The sequence below is a fragment of the Oncorhynchus gorbuscha genome, linkage group LG09, assembly GCF_021184085.1.
Source record: "Oncorhynchus gorbuscha isolate QuinsamMale2020 ecotype Even-year linkage group LG09, OgorEven_v1.0, whole genome shotgun sequence".
NCBI lineage: Eukaryota > Metazoa > Chordata > Actinopteri > Salmoniformes > Salmonidae > Oncorhynchus > Oncorhynchus gorbuscha.
This window is the reverse complement of record NC_060181.1, coordinates 58,402,562-58,423,508: the sequence shown is the minus strand read 5'-3', so window position 1 is coordinate 58,423,508 and position 20,947 is coordinate 58,402,562. Positions and strand designations below refer to the sequence as shown.

At 41.3% G+C, this 20,947-nt stretch overlaps 1 protein-coding gene across 6 annotated transcripts in view; it reads right to left on the bottom strand.

The window, feature by feature from the left end:
- The window catches only part of LOC124043823 (protein TANC1-like), a 299,125-nt gene that overhangs the window by 17,349 nt on the left and 260,829 nt on the right, over nucleotides 1-20,947 (bottom strand). For all 6 annotated transcript variants that reach the window (XM_046362829.1, XM_046362833.1, XM_046362832.1 and 3 more), the window contains 3 exons: nucleotides 16,475-16,711; nucleotides 15,239-15,424; nucleotides 11,497-11,575 (listed from right to left, as the gene is read on the bottom strand). In XM_046362829.1, the coding sequence (XP_046218785.1) occupies nucleotides 11,497-11,575; nucleotides 15,239-15,424; nucleotides 16,475-16,711 (502 nt within the window). The remainder of the gene's footprint in view (nucleotides 1-11,496; nucleotides 11,576-15,238; nucleotides 15,425-16,474; nucleotides 16,712-20,947) is intronic.

The window sequence follows — 20,947 nt, the reverse complement described above, 5'->3', positions numbered from 1 at the left end:
CAGTACACAGAGATGCTGTACCAACATGAATAGTGATGGTACTGGTAAGTGGTAATGTTTATCAGCATGGGGGTACTGTTATTGTGGCAAATGTTTAAAACCCATCCCAATTTCAATACTTCCATACCCAAGGGCCTCATCTTTGATTTATATCAAAACACAATGTTCCCCACAGACACATTTGTTTTGTTCAGCATTTATATGACAACCCTGGTGACTCACAGAAATGACAACAGACCCATGATTTTAGGGTGCGTGCCAAATTGCACCATATTCCCTATAAAGTGTACGACTTTAGAACAGGACCCAAAGGGCTCTGGTCAAACGTAGAGCTATGTAGGAAATAGGGTTCCACTTTGGACTCGTCCTTTTAGACTTTTGTTCCCAGCTCCATTTAGCTTCCTGCACCATTTACAGGATCAATCCTAAATTGCTTTGACTGGTCATTAACAACTCATGTCTCTTTCACCCCCTCCTGCCAGCAGCTCCATAGCTCTCCTGCTTTTCCTCTCTCAACTGTTGCTTTTGTCAGATGGGTCCCAACTTTCCTGCCTCTTCCAAAAGAGGTCTTGCATATAGTTTTTAAGTGGCCACTAGGTACATTGTACCTCTCCCAATATCAACCGTTTCTCTGTATTACCACTGGGACTTTAATACTGTCCAACAAAAAGACTGTAACAATTCTCCGCAGTGCTTTATGATCAATGGTTTGTTTCAGGTCGAAACTGAAGCTCTGGCGACACTTCCAGTAAGAAGAACATATGAGTAGGTGTGTGATAATGGTAGAAACACAGGACAAAACATGAGGGCAAATGGCTTGACATGACCTAAATGGACAATGTATTGCACTGATGACTTAGTGCTTAGACTGCTCTTGCTGGGAGCGATGGCGGTAATTCTGCTCTAAAGTAGAAATTCACTCAGTAAGCACCACAGGATGGCCTGATGGCTCTCCATCCAGATAAAGGACCAAATGACCAAAGATGGGAGCGTCTTTCCGCTAAGTGGAAACTATGTTCTCACTGCCACTGTTTCGGTACACATCTAAGGGATGGGGCTGGAGAAATGCAACCACTCTCAAATTCATTGACAGTCCATGACATCTAAATGATAGTTTTAACCATGTTTTGAAGCTATACAATTTGTTTACACTTACTTTATTTTACAAATATAGTTAAACTGTTAACTTAAAATGACACAATGACTAGGTTCCAGTTTAACCAAGTTTACTAAACCGTATTTCCACAATGCATGGTTGCCATTGTACTCATGCCAGGTCCATCAACAGTGAGACTACCACGCAGTTAAAACAATAACAGAGTGATACATTAGCACTGTAATAACAGAAATATAGGGATACGTAAAACATGAATTTAACAATCTCCCACTTTTATTTAAAGACAAATGAAATAATTAAATGTCCCAAGTATTATTTAAGTTACCCATTACAAATGGGTTGTGTGACAAAGATTTTATTTGTATTACTCAAGCAGCCACAAGACCGGATCCTCCCCTTTTAGTCAGACAGTCAGCAAGCTGTTCCTTTGTGGCCGACTACCGAATCCACTGGATTCTCTGTGTTTGAATAATTTCCTTGATGCTGCTAATCTCAAGACAAAGTATTTTCTCTGTGACAGACTTGGTGGACTTGACAGCATCATCTATGGAGTAGTTGTCAGTGACACAAACTACAGGTAGAATGTGCCGTTTTGTCTCACCAGTGGTAAGCTCTGAGAACAGAGTTGTCAGAAAGATGGCGTCGTCAATTCCATCCGCAAAAGCAAGGGTTTCCCCAGCAAGTGTGTTTCAGACAACCCTTCTGATCCTTTTTGACTACCTTCACCCATTAACACGATTAGATGTCCACCTTGTGTGCCTGCATCTGTAAGGTTCCCTAGCGAAGCATCACTGAAGACAACTAGTTTCAGAGAGTCATCTTTTACAACATGCTGAAACTTTAGAGTCACATGTCGTGATTTCAATTAACAAACAACTTTGTTTGCCTCATGAATGTACAGTGTACAGTGGCGTGTTTTGTGTTTGATGCCAGGTTGCAGCCATCCAACATGACATCAGGTCAACTCTGTCTAGCAACCCATAGAATGACCTATCTCTGACCTCAATTGATCAGCTTCAATTCCACAGAGAGGGGAATTCCTTTCTACGGCTCTTGAAGAATCCATGTGGATGGGTTGAAGATTATTGACATAGCTTTCCTGTTGAGTCAGTATTGTTCCGTCAACGGTAATAAACTCTATGCCAACATAACAAAAATTATCATGCTCCTCACGGCCGACCTGGAAAACAGCTTTGAGGTGTGGAATCACAGTTGTAGCAAAGGTTTGTGAGCCACTCCAGATGAGGTCCTCAACATGACAGGCAAGTACAGTCACATTGTAGTCTTGATCAAGCCAATAGAAGACTGCAGGATCCACTTGTGACTTTTTTCCACCTGTACTCAGCATTGTTGCCTTGACTTTGTTGTAACAGAAAAGTGATGCATCTTCCAGGACATACACACACTTTTTTAGTTTCCAGTGTTCATTTGATCTTAGCTTCAGGCGGAGGTCGGACGTGAATGTCACTTGACAGCTCTGTTCCCTGCAAAATTTCAGAATTGATGTTTCCATTCTCTCTGGCAGATCACTGTCATCAGCAATCTGAGTGACTCTGAGGAGCATGTCGGTGAGTCTTTTGGGAGTTGTTTAGCAGCCAGTTCCTCAAAACCTCTAGCCAAGCTTTTGCTTCTAATCCAGTTAAGGATTCTTTAAGGGTATACACCCACTTGTTGAGATACATTTTGGCCAATGTCTTGGACTTCCTCAAACACTCAAATTTTCCTCCAATTACTGAGCTCCTCTAGTTTAGCTGAGTCAAATTACATGTATCTTATTTCAAGTGAATCATACTTTTGGATGTCATTCTTTTTTTCTCGATTTTCCATTGGTTCAATTCTGAGATTATCTACAAGCGACAGGTCAGCTGACTCTGTTGTACCAGAAAGTGTAGCTTGTTCAGAGTACTGCAAGTTGTACAAGTGCTGGTGTTTTCCTTTGGCTTTTGCTACTCGTCCAATGACGGTTGCTGTGTGTGGAATACACTTTCTCTACCCATGAACAGTTGAAGTCGGACATTTACATATACCTTAGCCAAATACATTTACACTCAGTTTTCCACAATTCCTGACATTTCATCCAAGTAAAAATTCCCTGTCTAAGGTCAATTAGGATCACCACTTTATTTTAAGAATGTGAAATGTCAAAATAATAGTAGAGCGAATGATTTATTTCAGCTTTTATTTATTTCATCACATTCCCAGTGGGTCAGAAGTTTACATACACTCAATTAGTATTTGGTAGCATTGCCTTTAAATTGTTTAACTTGGGTCAAACGTTTCGGGTACCCTTCCACCAGCTTCCCACAATAAGTTGGGTGAATTTTGGCCCATTCCTGCTTACAGAGCTGGTGTAACTGAGTCAGGTTTGTAGGCCTCCTTGCTCGCACACACCTTTTCAGTTCAGCCCACACATTTTTTATAGGATGGAGGTGATGGCCACTCCAATACCTTGACTTTGCTGTCCTTAAGTCATTTTGCCACAACTTTGGAAATATGGTTGGGGTCATTGTCCATTTGGAAGACCCATTTGCGACTAAGCTTTAACTTCCTGACTGATGTCTTGAGATGTTGCTTGACTATATCCACATAATTTTCCGTCCTCGTGATGATATCTATTTGTGAAGTGCACCAGTCCCTCCTGCAGCAAAGCACCCCCACAACATGATGCTGCCACCCCCGTGCTTCACTTTTGGGATGGTGTTCTTCGGCTTGCAAGCCTCCCCATTTTTCCTCCAAACATAACAATGGTCCTTATGGCCAAACAGTTCTGTTTTTGATTCATCAGACCAGAGGACATTTCTCCAAAAAGTACGATCTTTGTCCCTATGTGCAGTTGCAAACCGTAGTCTGGATTTTTTCTGCCGATTTCCGAGCATTGGCTTCTTCCTTGCTGAGCGGCCTTTCAGGTTATGTCGATATAGGACTCGTTTTACTGTGGATATAGATACTTTGTACCTGTTTCCTCCAGTATCTTCACAAGGTCTTTTGTTGTTGTTCTGGGACAGATTTGCACTTTTCAAACCAAAGTACGTTCATCTCTAGGAGACAGAACATGTCTCCTTCCTGAGCAGTATGACGGCTGCGTGGTCCTATGGTGTTTATACTCGTTTACTATTGTTTGTACAGATGAACGTGGCACCTTCAGGCGTTTGGAAATTGCTCCCAAGAATGAACCAGACTTGTGGAGGTCTACAATTTATTTTCTGAGGTCTTGGCTGATTTCTTTTGATTTTCCCATGATGTCAAGCAAAGATTTGAAGGTAGGCCATGAAATACATCCCCAGGTACACCCTCAATTGACTCAAATGATGTCAGTTAGCCTATCAGAAGCTTCTAAAGCCGTGACATAATTTTCTGGAATTTTCCAAGCTGCTTAAAGGCACAGTCAACTTAGTGTGTGTAAACTTCTGACCCACTGGAATTGTGATACAGTGAATTATAAGTGAAATAATCTGTCTGTAAACAATTGTTGGAAAAATTACATGTGTCATGCACACAGTAGATGTCCTAACCGACTTGCCAAAACTATAACCGACTTGCCCAAACTATAGTTTATTAATGTGGAGTGGTTGAAAATTGTGTCAATGGTGCCTCCGTTCCTCACAAATATCACCACACCATCTTGGCCAATGACTACTCAAGGTCCTTTAGACTCTTGACAGTCAACTCATTTGTACTACACTCATCATTGGATTGAAACTGTTTATGCAGAGCCCTGTGACTTCTCTCTCAACAACCTGCTTCAGTGAACGCTTTTCTCACTGCTTGTACTGCTGAAAGGTGCTGTCCCACCCATGCACTCACACTGGTCCCTTCTCGTGCTGGTGGCTTGTCAACCAGTACAAAGCAGTGGTGTAAAGTACTTCAGTAAAAATACTTTAAAGTACTACTTAAGTAGTTTTTTGGGGCATCTGTACTTTTTAATTTTTTTATTTAATTTGGAATTGTACCCTTTTTTTCTCCCCAATTTCATGGTATCCAATTGTTGTAGTAGCTACTATCTTGTCTCATCGCTACAACTCCCGTACGGGCTCGGGAGAGACGAAGGTTGAAAGTCATGCGTCCTCCGATACACAACCCAACCAGCCGTACTGCTTCTTAACACAGCGCGCATCCAACCCGGAAGCTAGCCGCACCAATTTGTCGGCCGGGCGCTCACAGCGCGATGAGTCAAGGACATCCCTACTGACCAAGCCCTCCCTAACCCGGACGACGCTAGGCCAATTGTGCGTCGCCCCCATGGACCTCCCGGTCACGGCCGGTTACGACAGAGCCTGGGCGCGAACCCAGGGACTCTGATGGCACAGCTGGCGCTGCAGTACAGCGCCCTTAACCACTGCACCCGTACTTAATTATTTATATTTTTGCCAACTTTTACTTTTACTCTACTACATTCCAAAAGAAAATAATGTACTTTTTACTCCTTACATTTTCCCTGACACCCAAAAGTACTAGTTACATTCTGAATACTTAGCAGGACAGGACATTGAACATCCCTGGTCATCCCTATTGCCAAACAAATGCTTTGTTTGTAAATTATGTCTGAGTGTTGAAATGTGCCCCTGGCTATCATTCAATTTTTAGAAAACTAGAAAATTGTGCCGTTTGGTTTGCTTAATAAAAGGAATGTGAAATGATTTATACTTTTACTTTTGTTCAAGTATATTTTAGTGATTACATTTACTTTTGATACTTAAGTATTTTTAAAACCAAATACTTTTAGAATTTTACTCAAGTAGTATTTTAATGGGTGACTTTCACTTTTACTTGAGTCATTATATTTTAAGGTATATTTACTTTTACCACCACTGGTACAGAGAAAGATTAGAGTTCTGCCCGAACACTAGTTGGTACGGGCTGTAGCCATGAACATTGTGCATTTCATTTTTTTTTGCCATCAAAGCCCAATCTAGGGCTGTTTTCCAATCACATCCATTGTCTTCCTTCACTTTCAGCATAATCTCTGTGAGTATTTGATTATGTCTCGCCAGAAGTCCATTGCTCCATGGACTGTATGCAGCAGTTGTCTTTACTTTCATGTTGAATTTCTCAGCCATTTCTCTTATTTCATTATTATTGAATTCTCCTCCATTGTCACTGTACAACTTCTGGAGCGGGCCATGCACACTTATCCAGGAATGAATGAAGTGCTTGACGATTTGACTGGGTTTCTTTGTATTCACAATGCTTCCTCCACTGAAGGGTTTGAAGTGGTCAATGACGTGAAGGTACCACACACTTGGTCTTAACTCATGTTGATCTACAGCCACTGTTTCATTGTACTTGCAAGCCAGTGGCAAACCAACAGCTGGTCTGGGCTTAGGTTTGCTGTATTTCTGGCATGTCTCACAACTGTTAACTATCTGCCGTAAAATGTAAATACTCTCATTATCATTATTCCCAGAACTGCTGAGTACTTTCTGAAGTCTGTCAACTGTAGCATGTCCAAACTGTTTGTGAAGTTTTAACAATACTTTGTGTTTTTCCTCTGTGTTCATGTTCTCTGTGACTGTAAGAATCTCCATGTGCTCTGTGTCCGTCATAATGTCATTTTTTACATGTACACTGTGTGATGTCTTGTCTAAAATGTTTACACAATACTGGGCTGAGGTAGTAAGTTCAAGGGTTATTTAAAAATCACTGCCTTGTCATTTTTTATGTTTAGTACAGCCCCTGCCTTCTTGAGGGAAGCTTTGCTTAATAGTAAGGGGATATCTTCAGGGACCACGTCTGTTTCAATGTGACACTTCGTCTGACCAATATTTGCTGGTGTCTTGCCTCTTGGTCGATTGGAAGATTCTTCCATTTCCAAATTTGAAAGCTCTGTTGCTTGGTGTGTCAATCAGTGTCATGTTACACTGCTCTATCTCTGTGTTTACATTTTCCTCTGTTACTCGTTCATTTCTATGAGGACAGTCTATAAACTAATGGTAAGTGCTTTGACAGATTGCACATTTTATCTCCTTCCATACCTGTCCAGTGGATTTATGCCTTGGCAATGGCACCCTTGTCTGGTTGTCTTGAGAATGTGACTTGTGGTGCCTTTTCTCTGCTGCTCAGTCTAATATGCTGTGTCACTCACTTGCATTCCATCTGTTATTGGCGCGACAATTCAGCACTAAATGTACTTTTAGTGCCGACTCCAGACAGGCAGTATTTAGCAACTTGGGCTCCCGAGTGGCGCAGCGGTCTAAGGCACTGCATCTAAGTCCAGAGGCGTTACTACAGACCCTGGTTAGATTCCAGGCTGTATCACATCCTGCCGTGAAGAGGGCACGACAAAACATTTTCCCCCTCAGGAGACCTTCAAAGATTTGGCATGGGTCCCCAGATCCTCAAAGGTTCTACAGCTGCACCATCGACAGCATCCTGGCCGGTTGCATCAAATCAAATCTTATTTGTCACATGTGCCGAATACAACAAACCTTACAGTGAAATTATTACTTATAAGCCCTTAAGCAACGATGCAGTTGTGGCTTTGGACTAGAAGCTGTTTAAAAGCTTCTTGGACCTCGACTTGGCGCTCCGGTACCGCTTACCGTGCGGTAGCAGAGAGAACAGTCTATGACTAGAGTGGCTGGAGTCTATGACAATTTTTAGGGCCTTCCTATGACACCGCCTGGTATAGAGGCCCTGGATGGCAGGAAGCTTGGCCCCGGTTATGTACTGGGCTGTACGCACTACCCTCTGTAGTGACTTGCGGTTGGAGGCCGAGCAGTTGCCATACCAGGCAGTTATGCAACCCATCAGGATGCTCTCGATGGTGCAGCTGTAAAATCTTTTGAGGATCTGAGGACGCATGCCAAATTCTTTCAGTCTCCTGAGGGGGAATAGGTTTTGTTGTGCCCTCTTCACGACTGTCTTGGTGTGCTTGGACCATGTTAGTTTGTTGTTGATGTGGACGCCAAGGAACTTGAAGCTCTCAACCTGCTCCACTACAACCCCGTCGATGAGAATGGGGGTACACTCGGTCCTCTTTTTCCTGTAGTCCACAATCATCTCCTATGTCTTGATCACGTTGAGGGAGTGGTTATTTTCCTTGCACCACATGGTCAGGTCTCTGACCTCCTCCCTATAGGCTGTCTTATTGTTGTCGGTGATCAGGCCTAGAACTGTTGTGTCATCAGCAAACTTGATGATGGTGTTGGAGTTGTGCCTGGCCGTGCAGTCCTGAGTGAACAAGGGAGTACAGGAGGGGACTGAGCACGCACCCCTGAGGGGCCCCCGTGTTGAGGATCAGCGTGGTGGATGTGTTGTTACCTACCCTTTACCACCTGGGGGCGGTCCGTCAGGAAGTCGAGGATCCAGTTGCAGAGGGAGCTGTTAATTCCCAGGGTCCTTAGCTTAGTGATGAGTTTGGAGGGCACTATGGTGTTGAACGCTGGGCTGTAGTCAATTAATAGCATTCTCACATAGGTGTTCCTTTTGTCCAGGTGGGAAAGGGCAGTGTGGAGTGCAATAGAGATTGCATCATCTGTGGATCTGTTGGTGCGATATACAAATTGGAGTGGGTGGTGTTGATGTGAGCCATGACCAGCCTTTCAAAGCATTTCATGGCAGACGTTGGTAGTCATTTAGGCAGGTTACCTTAGTGTTCTTGGGCACAGGGACTATAGTGGTCTGCTTGAAACATGTTGGTATTACAGACTCAGACAGGGAGAGGTTGAAAATGTCAGTGAAGACACTTGCCAGTTGGTCAGCACATGCACGGAGTACACATCCTGGTAATTTGTCTGTGAATGTTGATCTGTTTAAAGGTCTTACTCACATTGGCTGCGGAGAGGGTGATCACACAGTCATCCGGAACAGTTGATGCTCTCATACGCATGTTTCAGTGTTGCTTGCCTTGAAGCTAGCATATAAGTTATTTAGCTCGTCTGGTAGGCTCGTGTCACAATCAGGAGGATAGGGTTATGGTCAGATTTGCCAAATGGAAGGTGAGGGGGAGCTTTGTACTGGGGGTCGAGTAGAGGTGGACTAGAATGTTTTTCAACCTCTGGTTGCACATTTCACATGTTGATAGAAATTCAATAAAACTGATTTGAGTTTCCCTGCATTAAAGTAACCGACCACTAGGAACGCCGCCTCTGGATGAGCGTTTTCCTGTTTTCTTATGGCGGAATACAGCTCATTTAGTGCGGTTTTAGTTCCTACCTCGCTCTGTGGTGGTATGTAGACAGCTATGAAAAAAACAGATGAAAACTCTCTGGGAAAATAGTGAGGTCTCCAGCTTATCATAAGATATAAGATACTCCACCTCAGGCAAGAGTTAGTTAGTTTTTAATGTGCCATTGGTAGGATATACATGCTTTCAGTTTGTCCCATTTATTTTCTAGCAATTGAATGTTAGATAGCAGAACAAAGGGTAAGGGCAGATTAGCCAGTCGTCGACCTGGTCCTCACAAGGCACCCTGATCTCTTGCCTCGGAAACTCTGTTTCCTTCTCCAGCGAATCACGGGGATCGGGGCTTGGTCAGGTGTCAACAGCATATCCCTGGCGTCCGACTCACTGAAGAAAAACTCTTTGTCCAGTTTGAGGCGAACAATCCCAGTTCTGATGTTTAGAAGCTCTTTTCGGTCATAGGAGACGGTAGCAGCAACATTATGTACAGAACAAGTTACGAACAACGTGAAAAAAAATAAAAAAATAGCATGATTGGTTGAGGGCCGGTAAGATGGCAGCCCTACCCACCGGCGCCATCATCACATTCATCATCACCACCTGGTATGGAAACTGCTCTGCATCTGACCATAAGGCACTACAGAGGGTAGTGCATTCGGCCCAGTATATCACCGCAGCCAAACTTCCTGCCATCCAGGACCTATGTAATAAGACTCCAGTTATAGACTGTTTGCTCTGCTATCGCACAGCAAGCGGTACCGGAGCACCAAGTCTAGGACCAAAAGGTTCCTCAACAGCTTATACCCCCAAGCCATCAGACTACTGAACAATTAATAAAATCACCACTGGACTATTTATATCGACCCCCCACCCCCCGCTTTGTACACTGCTGCTACTCGGTGTTTATTATCTATACATAGTCACTTCACCCCTAACCTGTACCCCCACACACTGACTCTGTACCCCCTGTATATAGCCTCGTTATTGTTATTCTTATTGTGTTACTTTTTATTCTTATTTTTTACTTTAGTCTATTTGATGAATATTTTCTTAACTCTTCTTGAACTGCACTGTTGGTTAAGGGCTTGTAAGTAAGCGTTTCATGGTAAGGTCTACACTTGTTGTATTCGGCGCATGTGACAAATAAAGTTTGATTTGATTTGTGACTCCCATAGGGCGGCGCACAATTGGTCTAGCAGGTAGGCTGGGATAGGCTGTCATTGTAAATATGAATTTGTTCTTAACTGACTTGCCTATTTAAATAAAAGTTAAACAAAAATAAATCAATTTGAAAGCTAACACTGCATCCAGGAGAACCATGTCGTACTTTCACATCCTGTTATACGTCTGTTTGAAATCAATTATGTAGTCCGTCATTGCAACTGAAATGTCTATAGTAAAACTGTCAAAGTTTGAATATGCCTCGTAGGCACGGCCTTTCTCTTTTTTAAGACACACAGAATCCAGTACTCTGATCAAAGTTCCCATACCGTCATCCTTGTTCAAATCCTCAATGGAAATTTCCAGTGCTGTATCTCTCGCTCTTCCCTCGAGTGATAATACCACCGCAAGTGCTTGCTTTTTCTCACCCAGATTAGTAACCCGTGTCCAGATTCCAAGTACATTTTTCCAACTTTCATACGACCTCTTCTCGTCGAAGCGAGGTGGCACAATGTTAACTTAAAATGACACAATGACTAGGTTGCAGTTTATGGTTGCCATTGTACTCATGCCAGGTCCATCAACAGTGAGACTACCACGCAGTTAAAACAATAACAGAGTGATACAGTAGCACCATAATAACAGAAATATATGGATACTTAAAACATGAATTTAACAAAACAAGCTTATATTTTGGGTTCTGGTGGGGTACGACAGTTGAACTAAACTTCCGAGGCATTAATAAGTTAAGAATCAATGAGTACATATCATTCATTTATAAGTCCAAAGATGGATGTAGCAACTACAGATTGCCCCATTAAGGGAAGGGGACAGGGAAAATTAGACAGGCAGTAAAAGTAAAAATGAACAGATATTTGGCTAAATGTGAACAACTACATCCTGCAAAAAGAAAGTGTTATGTTACTGGAAGGAGATAAAATACAGAACATTGGACAAGCGTATACAATTTCAGTAATGCCACTGTAGAAACACTGATATTACAACAAGTGTTAACAGAAAGAAAACAACATATTGGGAAAAAAATTGAGAGACAAAGAATGAACAAGAAAATAAGAAAAATTGAGAGAAAACGTACCGGTTTCTCCCCACAGAGTGTCTTGGCCATCAATTTGCACAGCGTGCTCGTTATTCAACGCCAACAAGCCTCTCACAACCTGCAGAACGAGAAACTTTGATTAATGACACAGAATACAAGCATCAAATATAAAAGCTATGAGTTAGTTCTATGCCGTGCTGGTTATATCGCAGAAATAACGGAGCGACGAAAACAACTTCTGCGGGTCAATTAAAAGTAGCCCCCGCAAATGATGCTTCTCTGGCACATGTTAAATTAATCACTGGACTAGAGTGCTGATGCATGTACTAGTCTCTATAGCCTCTATAGTAGAGATTCTCCGTGCTGTGTAGTACAGGCCCAATGGTATTAATATGTCGGTAGTGCTAGTTAGCCCCTTTGTCTGTGCTCTCCTTTACACTCCTCTCTCACTGGGCCCTCCGTGGAGGTGGAGGTCGATAGCCCATCCTATAATACTGTCGACCCAAAGCCCTAGTGTATAGGGCTAACAGTATTACAGCCCTTTTAATGAGGAGCTGGCATCAATCAACCCACAGTAGGGATTGACACGGTATTTCGAATATTCAAACAGACATTAGATTTCGATTACTTGGGATATTATACATTTTTGCAAACAAAATAGGCCTATTTTTGGCTTTGTCAAAATGTTTATTAAATGATCTATGTGACATTGCTACATAGCCTACAAGGACAGACCATAACATTAAACTTTTTAATAAAACAACCGTTTAATGACAGTTTTTATGAGTGTGCCCCATATAAAAGATGCCCCGGTAGACTATACACGTTTCACACGTATAACTTTTGTTGTCATTGAAGCTTGTTGTTATTGTCGCTCAATCAAAGCGGCCGTGTAGCAAGTGAAGTGGGAGATTTCTAATCAATGCAAAATGGAATAAAAATGATGCCATTAAGTTGGCTAAATGAGGAGTAGTAGGCTACAATGATCAACCAACAAGTAGGCTGTGGTTTCATATTAATGGAGTCATTGTAGACAAGTACGGGGAGCGCAATAAAATATAGTCAATTAGCCTTGCTACTTTAGCTAGTTAGTTGGCTAACTTCGCTGGCTACTGTAGCTCGCTTGCTTCTTTACAGCAATTTAACGCAGTCAAGACAGGCACTACCAGATCGTATGATAGATAACCAACCTATGGCAGCAACAAGTTTGTCTAACTAGCGTGAGATGGTTTGGCTACTTTCTCTCTCTCCTTGCAAAACACATACTGTCACACACCAGCCTTTGCTTATCTCTTGCCCCTCCCCCACCATTCTGCTAAAACATGCGCGAGCAAGTCTCCATTGAGGTTTCCCCCCAAAATGTTTTCTTTAAAACACATGTATTCGACTCTCCGGATACATTAAAAAATAGCATGATATCATTTGAATAGTGAAATCATTTCAAAGGCCCATCCCTAACCCACAGCCCAGTATGCTCCTCTCCTGGGCAGCTAACTGCAAACCACAGGAGGTTGGTGGCACCTTAATTGGGGAGGACGAGCTCGGACTCGTGATAATGACTGGAGCAGAATTGGTGGAATGGTATCAAATACATCAAACACATGGTTTGAAGCCATTCCATTCGCTCCGTTTCAGCCATTATTATAAGCTGTCCTCCCCTCTGCAGCCTCCCCTGCTGCAGACATACTATGGGATCAATACTGTACACATGGTCGACCTACAGCCTATTTCATAAATGAAACAAGAAGAATGTGCAGCTGAAGTTTTCAGTGGAATCACCTTTGTTTCCAAAGCACAGAAGTGAGGTTGTGTTGTGGAGTTGTAAAGGTGAGGGACTGTGTAGGAGAACTCTCCTGTGTACAGTACAGGACTGACCCGTGTGGATAGTGTGGGTGTACAATACATTGCAGTCAGGGTTCATACACTTTTTGACACATTACTTTTCCCTGACTTTTAACCACATTTCACATTTCCATGACCAATAATTTGGTAGTGTCTCTACAGTATGTATACATGAAAAAGCAAGCATAAAAAGTATGCTTGCTTTTTTATGTATACATACTGTAGAGACACCACCAAAGAAGAGCTCTTAACTAGGTGCCAAAGGACATTTTCTCAAAAGTGAATTGATAAGTTTATCAACTTTCAAAGCAGAAATACTTTCCCATTGTTCCTCAAACATGCAGTGTATGATATTTGTGTAGCTCTGAGTCTCTACTTTTATTCAATGTAAAAAACACCATTTCAAATTTTGCTACATAAGACCGATTTGTGCCGGTCGGATAACTTGTACCAAAACCTCCTGCCGCTGTGGGAGTTGTTTGTCAATTAGGTTATTCTATAAATATTTCTTTAACATTGTCAGAATAACATGGCTAATGTTGATTAGAGGGGAATGCCAACTTTCCAATTCAGTGTATGAGCCATTGTTTTACAACCAAAGTGTGTAGCATCAACTGCACCTCGGCCATTTGCCTGTGGCTAGTTTTTAGGACACTTACGCAAGTATAAACACACACACAGAAACGCGCAATGACTAATATGTAGATTTGTATGTGATTGATAGAATATATAAAAAGTATGCCTAAATTATTTACATGAGCCAAAATTATTAAACTAATTTCCATGACTTTTCCAAAATGTTTCTGATTTTAATATTTTCCAAAGCTTTTCCATAGGGGTGCGCCGAGTACTTGTGCAAAAAAGTATCCTAACAGATATGGAGAATTTTCACAAAAAGTTTTTGACACAAGTATTTTTTATTATTATCCTTGGTCGGAAAAAAAGTTATTTTCTGCTGCCAGCGCACATCTCTCTTTCACTCAAACAGTGTGATGCGCTGTGTGCTCTGAACAACCATTGGCTAGTTCTTCTGTCTGTAAAGAAATGGGCGGGGTATCGGTTGAGCCTGCTGCAACAATTGGATTAGACCAAGTCACTCTCTCTGCTCTCATTTTCCCAGACAGGCTGTTTCACTCACTCATAGTCGCTCGTCTCAGGGCACAAGTCTCCACTTCTCCAAACATCCTGTATATATGATATCCTGGACATATGGTTGTTTCTGTCTGTCTACTTGGTGTTGTTTAGTAGGTCTACTTTGTCTGTCCGTTTAATTATTCCTTTGCTGACGATGTCTGTCGTTATGTAGTGACCCAAGCCCATGCTTGCTTGCTATTATTATTTATTCTCGCCCAGGAATGTTTACTGAGCGACAGATCATTTGAAAATAAAATGACAAATGTACATTTATTGTAGAAATGTTGTGGCATAAGTGTCGGGAGATAAAAGATTTGCTCTTCTCGAAAGTGAAAAAAATATATTGGTAAAGCGAATTATTATCTTCATCTAAATCTGTCTGGAATAAATGCAGGCAGTAGTAGCCATGCATTAGGATATTTATTAGTCTATTTCGTTGATAATTGAAAAGGACTAAGTAAGTAAATCATGTGCATTTTCATCTGTCGGGTCATTTAACAATGTGTGTGAATGGGTGAAGAAACATAACGATGCACTATGTGATGCAGTCCAAGCGATAGCGCAGTAATGTGCACTTGAGGAATTAGCTTTACAACATTTAAAGCACACTTCCGGGTTTTACGATGACGAGATAAAACAGATACGATTACTGAGATCGGGCACAACCATACTTTTCCAGGCCTGGAAAACTATTTTCTAATTCCATGACCTTTCTAGGATTTTCATGACCATACAAACCCTGTGCAGTAAACTGGGTGGTTGCAACATGTGACATTTGGGATTCAACCAGTGTCTTTTGACTGACCTGTGTGTGTCCCATGCTGGAGGCAGCGATCAGAGCCTGCTGGAGGGTCTTGTTCTTCAGACTGCAGTTCTGCTGCTGGCCCTCGGGGGTCCACTCCAGCTCCAAGAGGTACTGGATGATGCCAGGGTGGCCCCTCAGAGCAGCATGGACCAGAGCACACTGACCGCTCTTATCCACATGGTCAACCTGCAACAAAACAACAACAGGGTTTATATGCTGTAATACAATGACATATTTTATTATTTAAATTGTTTTAAATTGAACCTTTATTTAACAAGGCAAGTCAGTTAAGAACAAGAGTCAGAGAATGTGGTGATGGGGCTTGTGGAACTTTATGTTGGCAAGGGGAGAAATGTCACCATGGACAATTTCCTAACTTCACTGTCATTGGCGAACAATTATCTTGCAAAGAAAACAAGTCTGGTCTGCACCATGAACAAAGTGAGAACGGAGCTGCCTTAGTCTGCACAAAACAAGGCACCTACACAGCCATTGTACTCCACAACGGTGTTGAAGAATGACAAGACAACGGGAATACAATAAAGAGAAAAGGGGAGACTATTATGCACTACAACCAAACAAAGTTACGTCAAAGTGTGTCAAGGAAGTGAAAGTTACAAAAATTGTGTCAACTGTTAGTACAATGGATAGCAGCTAAATAAAATGCACACAATATAAGCACGAGCTGACAATAATTTCGTTTTTTACTGCTGTCATATCGACACTTATATTCATTATAACGCCATTATCGCATTTGTGCCGAGTTTCACTATTTATAAAGGCCACTTGGTGCTTATAATGATGTTTAGGCTACTTTCATCATTTGACCGTGCATCTTGTGGTTGCGGTATTTTTATTTTGTTGTTATAAAAATAAGCTGTTACCGTGTTCCAGAACATATGCATTCTGTTTCATAATTGTAACAAAGGCATTCCACAAATAAAATTGATTGAACACTTGCATTTTGGCGTTGTTTTGTTTTTACATATAGCCTACAGTAACATAAAAAAATGAAAATGCTATTGCGTTTTTTGAAATGAAATCAAATTTGTATTCTAATGTTACCCAAGGCCTTCATTAACACAACCAAATTATTATTTTTGCGATAGCATATATTAAATATATTAAATACACTGTCAGAATGTTGCAGTCAAAATGACTAGTGTTAAGGGAAAAGCTGGGATGATTAGCCCTGATCCTGTAGATGTCTGAGGGTCTAGGGAAAGTAGCACCAACCTTGGCTCCTCTCTTGCAGAGCAGGCTGACTAAACCCAAGTGTCCGGCAGCCGAGGCGAAGCAGAGAGGGCTCATGCCGTTCTCGGACACCACGTCCAAGGTAGCCCCGAACTCCAGCAGCAGGCCAGCCATCTCCTGGTGGCCCAGGTGGGACTGGACACACAGCACCGGGCCGTTGTTCAGCACCTCTGTCCTGTAGTTCACATTGGCCCCGCCTAGCATCAGCAGACGACTCACCTGCAAGAGCAGCACACATTAAATACACATGGAATTCAACTGTCTTATCAAATCGTATAAGAAAAACATGAGCATGGAATTAAACATTTTGGCTTCCCTAAACCTGAAAATAGAGGCCTGGCTGTGCTAGCGGTAATGCCGCATCCTTCGGTTGTGATGTGTGGGTTGACTCATAACTCGCAGTCCCCGCAGCTGTATCTGTGGGGCGGCGAGTTAATGGTCATGAGATATTGTATGGATGAAGGGTGGGATGGGTTGAAGAAGGAGAAAACAATGCCTTAAAAATATCCATAAATGTATCAAATCAAATTTGATTTGAAACATGCGCTGAATACAACACCTTAATGTTGTCACGCCCTGGTCGAGGTATTTTGTGTTTGTCTTCATTTATTTGGTCAGGCCAGGGTGTGACATGGGTTTATTGTGGTGTGTTTTGTCTTGGGGTTTTGTTGGATGTTGGGTGTGTGGCTTAGTGGGGTTATCTTGCAAAGTCTATGGCTGTCTGGAGTGGTTCTCAATCAGAGGCAGGTGTGTATCGTTGTCTCTGATTGGGAACCATATTTAGGCAGCCATATTCTTTGAGTGTTTTGTGGGTGATTATTCCTGTCTTTGCATTTGTTGTCACAAGATAGGCTGTATAGGGTTTCACGGTCCATTTGTTGTTTTGTATATTAGGTTATTTCATGTATAGTTCATTTTTTCATTAAAGAACATGAGTAACCACCACGCTGCATGTTGGTCCGATCCTTGCTACACCTCTTCGCCAGAGGAGGAGATAGAAGAAAGCCGTTACAACTGTGAAATGCTTACTTACAAGCCCTTACCCAACAATGCAGTTTTAAGAACATAAGAGTTAAGAAAATATTTACTAAATACAATTCAAATAAATAAGGTAGGGGCAAAGTGACTATGCATAGATAATAAATAGCGAGTAGCAGCATTGTAAAAACTAAAACGGGGGGGTGTCAATGCAAATACTCCGGTGGCCATTTGATGAATTTTTCAGCAGTCTTATGGTTTGGGGGGTAGAAGCTGTTAAGGAGCCTTTTGGACCTAGACTTGTGCATTTTATGCCTATAGGCCACATTGAGATTTGCTTTCATTATTTTAGGCCATCTGGCATTCTTGCGTAAGCCTAAGCTTCAGGGCCAAACTCTAGCCTACTTGCCAATTGCCAAATGCTTTTGGGAACGGGCAGAAAAAGTTAACGTCGATCCATGGAGGCAAAAAGGACAATGTCCGAGATTAATTCAATTCAATAAGTGAAAAGCTATGAACTGGAGAGTTGAAAATAAAGAGAAGGGAGGGCCAGAAAAGTAATGTTTGGGAAAGATTTGGTGACATGGTAAAAGAGGATTATTTTGTGTGATGATTGTGTGGCAATATACATATTCGACAGTCACAAGACGGGGACTTCAAATAGGCCTTTGGTACGTCAAGGGAACTGTAGCCTACTGTTCAGATGGATTAAATGGAAACTGAAATCTGGACACTGACAGTAGGTCTATAACCTCTCATATAGCCTTCATATTAACTCCTGCAGAATTGAGCACTTATTGCAGTAAAGTGATACACCAAATGTACATTTGGACTCTGGAACAGGAGTAGAGAAATATTTCTTTCTTTCAGCATCTTGAGAGAATGCAAATGCACAGTTAGATACCGTCTGTAGAAGTGCTATGTTTATCAGCAACATAAAAGCTGATAGTATTTCAACCACATAAAATATTCATCCAAGCCGAACTGAAATGTTTACATTTTAGACATTTAGCAGGCGCTCTTACTTTCTCTGAAGAAATCTTATCAGAAACATGTTGGGTCGTTTTCACAGCTTTCTATTTCCTTGCAACCGGTCAAACAGATTTTTGCAACAAAAATAAATTATGAAATGTTATTGCATTTTCTTCTCGATCCCTAAATGTCTTTGCTCTATAAAAGAAGCAGAGACCACAGAGAAAAATGTACCGATGTCAACTAGATTGAAGCATTCATTCTATCAATTTATGACATTATTCTGGTGAGCAAGGGTTTATTTAGTCTTCTAGGGCAACATATAATGACAGAAGAGAAGCTGCATGTATCTAAGTATAGATAAGTTGACTAACATATAGCCTATCAAAATATTAGAAATTATAAGCAGAAACATATCTAAATCTGTCAAAAAATCCTTCATCCCCTGTCAAAAAATCGTTCCCCCGTCTCTGACTGTACACTCTTTAAAAAAAAGTGCTATCTAGAACCAAAAAGGGTTTTTGACTGTACCCTTTGTAGAACCCTTTCAAGAACTCCTTTTGGTTAAAGGTAGAACCCTTCCACCGAGAGTTCTACATGGAACCCAAAAGAGTTCTACCTGAACCAAAAAAGGTTCTCTTATGGGGTCAGCCAAAGAACCCTTTTGGAACCCTTTTTTCTAAGAGTGTAGCATACAGATATTTTCTATATTAGCAGGTTAGAGTCGGGCACGGGTGTCAGATTTTCACTTCATCACATATATTTGGGTGGTTGCGGATGGGTTAGCAATTGCGGACGGGAGCGGGTGGACATACAGCTGACCGGCACACCACTATCCTCAGGCACATGTGTATTTTGTCGGCATAGGTTCAAATCTGACCTACTGCTCTTTGACACATCCTTTCTCCATCTTCCCCCACTGTCATCTCTCTCACTATCTAACCTTTAAAAATATTTTTGAAAAAAGAAAAATAGCTAATTTTAAAAAATGATATATATATATATATATATATATATATATATTGCACACATAGTCATTTAGAAATGCATTCAACGCAAGACTACACAGTGGAAATTATCTAGTGTTGTGATAATCAGAGCATATTCTTCTTCTCCTTGATAAGGAATATAATAATTTATGTTTAATCAGATGAGGCGTCAAACCCAGTGAGTGTTAAAAGAAGAGGAAATTGAATTTGCTTTATTTACCGGCGGAACCACAACGGAATAAATTAGCACCAATGATTCTTAGGGGGCATTGGAGGACAAGGAACAACTCTGTCTGTGACTGTCTTCATGAGAGATATTATGAGAATATTTCACACCGGGAAAACGGAGATGATAATGTTTAAGCATTAACAAAACAACACCCTAAGCGTTAATAAAACAACACTCTAAGCGTTAACAAAACAACACTCTAAGCGTTAATAAAACAACACTCTAAGCGTTAATAAAACAACACACTAAGCGTTAACAAAACAACACTCTAAGCGTTAATAAAACAACACTCTAAGCGTTAATAAAACAACACTCTAAGCGTTAATAAAACAACACTCTAAGCGTTAACAAAACAACACTCTAAGCGTTAATAAAACAACACTCTAAGTGTTAACAAAACAACACTCTAAGCGTTAATAAAACAACACTCTAAGCGTTAATAAAACAACACTCTAAGCGTTAATAAAACAACACTCTAAGCGTTAACAAAACAACACTCTAAGCGTTAATAAAACAACACTCTAAGCGTTAATAAACAACACTCTAAGCGTTAATAAAACAACACTCTAAGCGTTAATAAAACAACACTCTAAGCGTTAATAAAACAACAATCTAAGCGTTAATAAAACAACACTCTAAGCGTTAATAAAACAACACTCTAAGCGTTAATAAAACAACACTCTAAGCGTTAATAAACAACACTCTAAGCATACTGCTAATGGCAAACAAAAATATATAGTTGTTTTTGCTTAAAGGTACAATACATCATTCCCCACTGATAATTGCCTTGTACGCCTTAGGAGGACTATTTTCTATCACCTGCCATAATAGACAGAGCAGGGCACATAGACAGACACAGAGCCAGGCATAATTTAACATAAAAAATTATTTTGCCCACTCTGTCATTAACGTGCCTTCTTGTTTATTAAATTAAAAAGGGCTCTGTAATTACTTAGAATGGCACAGCCTCCTTTTCCCCCACAGAGAGCAGCATCACAGATAGCAGATGGACAAAACTAATGGAAGAGAGTGCAACCTGCATCAATCTATAGGAGCCAGTGAGCATCTTGGTGAGATTTCCAATGAGCTGTTGTTCATCGGTGGCGAGCCCACACTCATCACCGTAAGTGAGTGTTTCCAGGAAACATCACAATGCTTATCATAACACACACTGGGAGCCATCAGTGGAATTAACAAGCACTCAGGGAGGACATTCGAGGTGAGGAGAGTAGATTACAATAATACTACTGTGCTAATACAAATCGCTGGTGGAAAAATGTAATAGGA